The sequence below is a fragment of the Panthera pardus genome, unplaced genomic scaffold (genome assembly GCF_024362965.1).
Source record: "Panthera pardus isolate Hobbes unplaced genomic scaffold, ASM2436296v1 HiC_scaffold_17, whole genome shotgun sequence".
NCBI lineage: Eukaryota > Metazoa > Chordata > Mammalia > Carnivora > Felidae > Panthera > Panthera pardus.
Window position 1 is genome coordinate 128,300,160 of NW_026526732.1, and position 8,953 is coordinate 128,309,112.

General features: G+C 36.5%; 1 protein-coding gene across 1 annotated transcript; it reads left to right on the plus strand.

The window, feature by feature from the left end:
* Nucleotides 1–7,941: 7,941 nt before the first annotated feature.
* On the plus strand, nucleotides 7,942–8,500 carry LOC109249392 (60S ribosomal protein L29-like). Its single transcript, XM_053905328.1, is given in 2 exon segments — nucleotides 7,942–8,316; nucleotides 8,363–8,500. Coding segments are annotated over 2 exon segments (513 nt in total).
* Nucleotides 8,501–8,953: the final 453 nt, after the last annotated feature.

The following is an 8,953-nucleotide window of genomic DNA, read 5'->3' on the forward strand; positions in this document are numbered from 1 at the left end:
GAAATAAAAGACACCCAAATTGGTAAAGAAGAAATGAAACTGTCACTATTTGCAGATGACATGATACTATATATAGGAAGCCTGAAAACCCCCCACTAAAAAGCTACTAAAACTGATAAATGAATTCTGAAAGGTCGCAGGATATAAAATTAATATACAGATATGCATTTCATTTCTATACACTAATAATGAAGTAGCAGAAAGAGAAATTAAGAAAACAATCTCATTTACAATTGCACGAAATAATAAATAATAATAAAATAATAAAATACCTAGGAATAAACTCAACCACAGAAGTGAAAGACCTGTATTCTGAAAACTATAAAACATTGATAAAAGAAATTGAAAATGACACAAATAAAAAGATATATCATGCTCATGGATTGGAAAGACAAATATTGTTAAAATATCTACAATACCCAAACTGAACTAAAGATTTAATGCAATCCCTATCAAAATATCAATAGCATTTTTTCACAGAATTAGAACAAACAATACTAAAATTTGTATGAAACCAGAGAAGACCCTGAATAGCCAAAGCGATATTGAAAAAGAAGAACAAAACTGGATGTATCATAATCCAAGATTTCAAGGCATACAACAAAACTGTAGTAATCAAAATAGTATGGTATTGGCACAAAAACAGACACATAGATCAATAGAACAGAATAGAGGACCTAGAAATAAACCCACACTTGTATGGTCAATTACTATTCAAGAAAGGAGGCAAGAATATGCCATGGGGAAAAGACAAGTCTCTTCAACAAATGATGATGGGGAAACTGGACAGCTACATCCAAAAGAATACAGCTGGACCACTTTCTTAAACCATGCACAAAAACAAACTCAAAATGGATTAAGGACCTAAATGTGAGACTTGAAACCATAAAAATACTAGAAGAGGCAGTAATTTCTCTAACATTAACTATAGCAACGTCTTTCTAGCTGTCTTCTGAGACAAAGGAAACAGAAACAAAAATAAAATATTGGGACCACCTCAAAATAAAAAGCTTCTGGAGTGTCTGGGTAGCTCAGTTGGGTAAGCTTCCAGCTCCTGATTTCCACTCAGGTCATGATCTTACGGGCTTATGAGTTTCAGCCCCACGTTGGGCTCTGCGCTGGCAGTGTGGATCTTGCTTGGGATTCTCTCTCTCCCTATCTCTCTGCCCTTCCCCTCCTTGTGGGCTCTCTCTCTCTCTTTCAACAAAATTTTTTTAAAGATAAAAATAAAAAGCTTCTGCCCAGCAAAGGAAACAACCAAGGAACTAGAAGATCTACTGAATGGGAGAAGATATTTACAAATGACATATCTGATAATGATTTAATATCCAAAATATATAAAGAACTTATATGACTCAACACCCAAAAATCGAATAATCCAATTAAAAATGGGCAGAAGACATGAACAAACATTTCTCCAAAGAGAAATGTGTCTGTATGGCCAACAGACACATGAAAAGATGTTCAACATCACTCATCATCAGAGAAATGCAAATCAAAACCACAATGAACTATCACTTCACACCTGTCAGAATGGCTAAAATCAAAAACACAAGAAACAGCAAGTGTTGATGAGGATGTGAAGGAAAAGGAACCCTTGTGCACTGTTGGTGGGAATGCGGAACTGGTGCATCCACTGTGGAAAACAGTAGGGAGATACCTCAAAAATTAAAAATATAATCTTTATCAAATTAATTAATTAACTAATTAAATTAATTGATTAAATTAAAAAAGAATTACCATAGGATCCAATAATTCCATTACTGGGTATTTACCCAAAGACTATGAAAAAACACCAGTTTGAAAAGATATATATTAACCCCTATGTTTATTGCAGCATTACTTACAATAGACAAAATATGGAAGCAATTCAAGAGTCTATTGATAGATGAATGGATAAAGATGTGGTATACATATACAACAGAATATTACTCAGCCATAGAAAAAAGAATGAAATCTTGGCCATTTGCAACAACATGGTTGGATCTAGAGAGTGTGATGCTAAGTGAAATACTGCAGTCAGAGAAAGACAAATGCCATATGATTTCACTCATATGTGGAATTTAAGAAACAAAACAAATGAACAAAAGAAAAAGAAGACAAACCAAAAAAACAGACTCATATAGAGAACAAACAGATGGTTAGCAGAGGGGAAGTGGGTAGGGGGATGGGTGAAATAGGTGAAGGAGATTAAGAATATACTTATCTTTTTTTAATGTTTATTTTTGAAAGAGAGAGAGCGCAAGTGGGGGAGGGATGGAGAGAGAGGGGGACACAGAATCTGAAGCAGGCTCCAGGCTCTGAGCTGTCAGTACAGAACCCATGAACCCATGAACCGTGAGATCATGACCTGAGCCAAAGTCGGACGCTTAACCGACTGAGCCACCCAGGCGCCCCAAGAGTACACTTATCTTGATGTGTACTGAGTAATGTATAGAATTGTTGAATCATTATATTGTACACCTGAAACTAATTTAATACTGTATGTTAACTATACTGGAATTGTGAGCAGATCTCATCTAATATAACTTTATTGCTTATTGAAATCCTACAGCTGGAGACAACAAGGTCATACCTTCTGATTATGTTCAGCTATGTCTGAGGACAACTGTATTGCAGTTGTGAGCATATTACTCTGATCTTTAAAATATGTTACTCCATACTTTCAAGTACTATTACTAACAAAAACTTTAGAACTGTATCTCAAAATGGTCCTTTCTCTTCCAAAAGTTTTTCATCCTCAAATCTCCAAGCAGTGAAATCATCTGAGAAACAAGGAGGAGTTGGTCATGTTTAAACTGGTCTGCAGCTAATCCAGAACATAGATTTCTTTTTTCTGTTAACTTCTTCCTGATAGTGTTCCACCATGTGTTATGGAGACCAATTATATTAAAGTCTTCTTAATATAGTTTCATTAACCAGAGACTTTTCTTGAAGGTCAAATTTGATTCAGCCCAGAAGTACAAGTCACTGAAGCACAATTTCATCTAAGAAATCTACCAAATGTTGACCTGGTTATAGAACTCAAATATCTATCCAATGATTGTCAGACCTATAGAGACATATACTTTAATAATCTTAACAAATTTATCAACTGCCTTAGTTTTAGAAAACAGAAGAGCTACCAGAAGCTATTATTATTTATCATCATCATCATCATTATTGGAAACCTTTACAAACTGAGGATCTCTTTGTAAATTTCTATTCAGGACCCTCTATTTAGTTAGCTTTAGGATATGATAAAATTCTTTCAGTATATGAATTCCAAAAAAGTGACTGATTGATAGCAATTTCTTCACATGCTTCAAAGAAGCCACTTAAAAAAAAAAAGGTTTAGGAATTTCACTTCTTGTAATGGATGAGGAGCTTATGTAGATCAATTCTTCCTCAGGTAAGAAAAACAAAATACAAAATATGAACAATCTGAGATCCCTGCGGAGGGACTAAAGCAGAAACTGTAGGGGAGCCCATGCTTGGAAAAATGATATGGCAGGAAGGTGGTTTCTTGTTTTTCTCACCTAAGTACAGGCCCCAGTCAGTGACCTGGAAGGCAGCTAGAATTAAGATAGGAAGCAGCCATTTTATGATTGAGAAATCAGAAGACCAGAGTTTTGGTTTTACCCTAGCCACCAGAAAGTGAAGGGAGAAATCTTGGAAAGGAAAGAGCCATAGTGGGAAGCTACAAATTCTATAAATAAAATCAGTCCACATCTTCAGCATGCATGCAAAGGGTAGATCCCAAGAAGCCCATAAAAAACTGGAATAACTAGAGATTTCAGCCACTGCCCACTGAAAGGGAGACAGAATTTGAACTTTGAGTTCAGTTAAGTTAACTGACTGCCAAGACAAACAAACAAAGCAACGCTGTGTGGAGGAACACAACACAATTCATGGTCTCTACAATACATTATTCATATAATATCCAGGATGTAATCAAGGATTACTACACACATAAAGAAACAAGCAAAGATGATCTATGCTCTAAAGAAAAGAAATTAATGGAGACTAATTTTGAAATGACTCAGATATGGAAATTAGTAGACAAGAAGTTTAAAGTAGTTATTATAACCGTGTTCAAAAACATAAAAGAAAGTACGGTCATATCGAATGAACATATAAGATATCTCAACAGAGAAAAGAAACTATTAAAAAAACCTAATGGAAAACTTGTTAAGTAAATTTTCTGAAGTAATAAATTCACAGATGGATTAACAATGAATTGGAGATGACATTAAGAAAGAGATCAACAGAAACAGATTAATAGAAATTAATCCAATCTGAAGATTGGAGAGAAAACAGATTAGGGGGGCAGAAATTAACAGAGCCTAAATGATATAATATCCAAAGTCTTAACATGCATGTAATTGAAATCTCTGAAGGAAAGGAAAGAATGAGTCATAAAAAAAAATATTTGAGGAAAAAGAGACTAAATTTCCTAAATTTGGTTTAAAAAACCCCCACAAAATATGTAAGTATGTTCCATACTGGAAACTATATTCAGTTGCTTCCTAAAAGAACTAAAAAGTGGATTGAAACACTAACTTGTCAGGTTAGACTTCTTTGAAAAAAGGATATTATTCTTAATGCCAGATGACATTTTATTTGGGTAGCATAAAAAACAGGCAAGGTATGTGCAGTCTTGCAAGATACATGATTTGGTGCAATAAATAAAATTTAAACCAGATATAAGTAAACAATTAGAGACACCTAAAACCAGAATAGTAACAACAATAACAATGACAATAACAATAGCAAACTAGTACTATAGAATCATAATGGTCTTTCTGGATATATCATATTTTATTAGGTTAAATTTCAAATTATCGCTGAAGAACTACGGGAATGAAGTCAAATGAGAGAATGTGATTTGTTAGTGAACTTCTATCATATCTAAAGTAGACTCGGAATTTGAGAGATATAAGGGAATTTTAAAGGTCATTGCAGTCAACAAAGTTAGTGAGGATGTTGAGGCCAGTGCAGGTCTTGAAGACATAAATCTCAATTTTACTTCTTGGTTATGTTACCCTGGGAGAGTCAGTTAATTTTTTCTCATTTAGAAAACAGATTTTTAAGGACACTGCATGAAGGATTTTAGCACCTCCCAGTATTTGACCCATTGTCCACAGTTAGCACCCATCCCTAGTGATTTTTACCAAGGCCACATAACTAGTTGGGTACTGATCTTAGACTCTACCATTCAGTGCTCTTCCTGGCCACATTCCCCACTCTTAAAAGATTCCTTCATTTCTTTATCCTTAGGGCCTAGGAACATAGTGTATTCAGAAGGCTCAAATGAGACATTACCCCTTTCTCTTTGGAATCCAGAAGTGGTTCCTCAAAGAAACTACTACTTAACCTGAGACTACGTTATAATTATCACACTTACATAATTATGATATTTATCATAGTATCAACTCTAATTATCTGGAAAGACAATTGTAAGATCAACAGGAGGCATTACGTGAGAGTTACATTAAGATATAGTGAAAAGAACACTAGAGATCTTCTAATGTTACTCCTTACTAACTGTGTGATCCAGTCAGATTCCTTCACCTTTTTTAGCCCTAGGTTTTCTCATCTGAAAAATGTGGATATGAGTCCTTGGCTCATCTATTTTACAGAGTTCTTGTGAAAGACAAATGAAATAATACAGGTAAAGGGGTTCTGGAGATGATGAAGTGATATGTAAATGTGATTTCGTGTTGCTCATTTATGAAAATTTTTGAAAAGTTAACAGCACAAATCAAAGACTGATTATTGTTGAAACCAAATTTGTTTACAGTGTGCTTCTTTCATGTCGGCACTCTTAGCATCTTTGGTTTATGTATGATAAATCATAAATGTGGCACCAGATGTTCCTTGGTCCCTGAGTTCTGGGAAGCATGTCAGAAAATGTCAGGGGTGACCACTGAGAAGCATTCAGAGTGCCTTAGCCGAGCTGTTGGTATCTAAGACTCACAGCAAAGAAGGCAGATGGTTTACCTATTTAGGGCTTGATTTATAATCCAAATGATGTTTAATCCAATGTGCTTATTTGTAAAAGTCTCTATTACGGTACAAGGCTTTCCAAATGAGTATAAAAATCCTTCAAGGATAATTATCTAAACACACATCTACAAAAATAGCATGGTTTTTAATTCAATTAATGCTTGTTATATTCTTTCGTCTTTCTGTCTTGTAAAGTATGGTGGACTGTAGAACAAGCTCATCTTCTCAATCATCTGCCAAGTACAGACTAAGGTCTATGCTACCATATTTTCCTAAGTGATCTAAATTCCAAAGAAGAAGCAAAAGTTAAAAGCTAGGAACGGACATGTGACAATGTGTCCATCATTACTAAAAAAATGAAAAGATTTCTTTCAATTAGTGAAAAAACTCATCTCCTGCATAACTCCAAATTGTCTCATAACAGAAAAGGCAAAATTCCAAATTGACCTTTATTGTCTTCAAGCTTTATTTTAAGTTATACGTCCTCTCCATTTAACCATCTCCAAGTGAAATTCAAATTGGCCACCCTCCTTTATTGAGACACATAGAATAAGGCATGTACTTACTCTTTCCTCCATTAGGGGTGAAGGGTATTTGTGAGATGGCTGGAAAAAGCACAAGCACAGTCTGAAGACATGGCATAGATTCTCATGGTTATGCTACACAACTTCATATGTTAATTTGTCTTATTTTCATAAAAATGTGATTAAATATATATGTCTCCATATACCCATAAGTGGAAGAACCATAATTGACTGCTCTCTCTGCATTGGGTGAACAGATCAGGAATGTGTCATCAAACTTTCTGGAGTCACAGACTCTTTATCCAGAAAAAAAAATGCACAAATATACAAAATTTTTCATTCCATTGATGAATGGAATGTTATCCATAAGATAGCAATTGATCTCAGAGTCAGAAACCCAAAAGAGTGAGGAAGGCAATATCTTTGCTTCATTTTTAAAAAAAGATCCATTATGTTCTCCTCTTACCCTGTACATGCCGTGTGCATGAAAGATCAATTTCCCATTAGTGTCTGACAGATGGGTGCATGATCAAGACCAGTGGGTCCCAAACACATTCAATAAGGATATCATTTTCCATATTCCTCAACATGTGAGAAAAAATGAGCACAACCAGAGGGTGTACCTTTTGTAGGGTAGAATTTTTATTCTTTCTCATCTTCTCTTTCCTTCTTTTTCCTTTGGGGAAGAACAAGATGTTCTTAATTAACAAAATAACACCTGAAGCTATTCCATAGGAAGTTACCAATATTGGCTAAAAGAGATGGGTTTGATGTGGTTTTTATTTATTTTTTCTGCAGATGCTCCCCTCTAAGGAATCTGAAAGACTTCAGGCCTCCTCCCTCAAAGCGTAGTAAGGACATGGCTTTGGAGCCAAGAGCAATGCTCAGAACTTTGGGAACCCAGTGAGACTCACCTAGGGTGGACCTGGACCCTGGGAAAAGTAAGCAAAGGAGGGGAAGCAGTAAGGAGTGTTTGGGGAAGTGAGGTGAGGGATAAGGGGAAGCAACATCAGAGAGAGGGGGGAGCCCCCAATTAGTTCTTTATGAGCTGAGTAGCAGCTTGAAAGGAATAGCTAGAAAAAAATGCTGTACACCATTATAGAAACTCTCTATATATGTGATTATCACATAGAGAACAGAGTTTCCTTTCTGGTAATGAAATGAACTAGCACACTGTCCCAAACATGGCTTTGTTGGTGAGAAGATGGCAACCTATTTCTTGAGGAAGACCCACTGTTATTTGGGTAGTATGAATGCTTTCTTCACTGGGAAAGACTTCCTATTAAAGCAAAATCATCTGAATTAAATGGTGCAAACAGTTTGCAAACTTGTAGTGGACCTGAACTAGAAAACATCTAAAGTAGTTGAGGTCAAAAACAGGGACTTGTTTGGTCCTAGGCACTCAAAAGACACAGGCTTTGGTGCAGACATGGCCAAGGCCAAGAACCACACCACACACCATTGATCATGAAAATGGCACAGAAACAGCATCAAGAAACCCCAATCACAAAGACAGGAATCTGTTAAGGGGGTGGACTCCAAGTTCTTGAGGGATACACACTTTGCCAAGAAGCACAAGAAGGGCCTGAAGAAGAGGCAGACCAACAACACCAAAGCCACGAGTGCATGTGCCGAGGATATAGAAGCCTTTGTCAATCCCAATGGGGTTAAGTCCAAGATCCCAAAAGGCAGCAGCCACCAGCTCAATCAACTTGCTTATATTGCTCACCCCAAGCTCAGGAAACCTGCTTGTACCCACATTGCCAAGGGTCTCAGGCTCTGTCAGCCAAAGGCCAAGAGCAAGGCTCAAACTAAAGCCCAGGCTGTAGCTCAGGCTCTGTCCACCAAAGGCCAAGTGCAAGGTTCAAACTAAAACCCACGCTGCAGCTGCCACTCCAGCCCTGGCTCCTAAAGGTTTCCAGGTTCCCACAAGGGCTCCAGTCCAGAGGTCTCTGTTAGTTGATGTGAGGACAGATGGACTGCAGTGACCCTTGGGCTTCTTTCTGCATTGAGGCTGGTGCCCTCCTGTGCTATTTGTACAAATAAACCTGGAGCAGAAAATAAATAAATAATAAATAAATAAATAAATAAATAAGAACTTAGGCTCTGAAATCAGGCAAGTTGATTGAAATCCTATGAGTGCTCCTGGGCAAGTAACTTAATTTTTCACTTTATTTGATTAGTGGGAATAATCATGGTGGCATGGCATCTGATTGGGATGTGAACATCTAAAAGAAACAATTGCTTTCTGTGTTTTGGCAAGTAGTAAGCACCCAACAAATGTAAGCTGCCAATATTATCTTTTCTTATTCATTCATGACACGTGTATTAATTGCCTACTCCCTTGTTAACTTGTAAGGACACAAAGATGAATGAAATGTAGTTTCTCTGCATTACAAACTCACAGCTTAGGTTCTTTCCACTGCTGAGATTCTAGACCA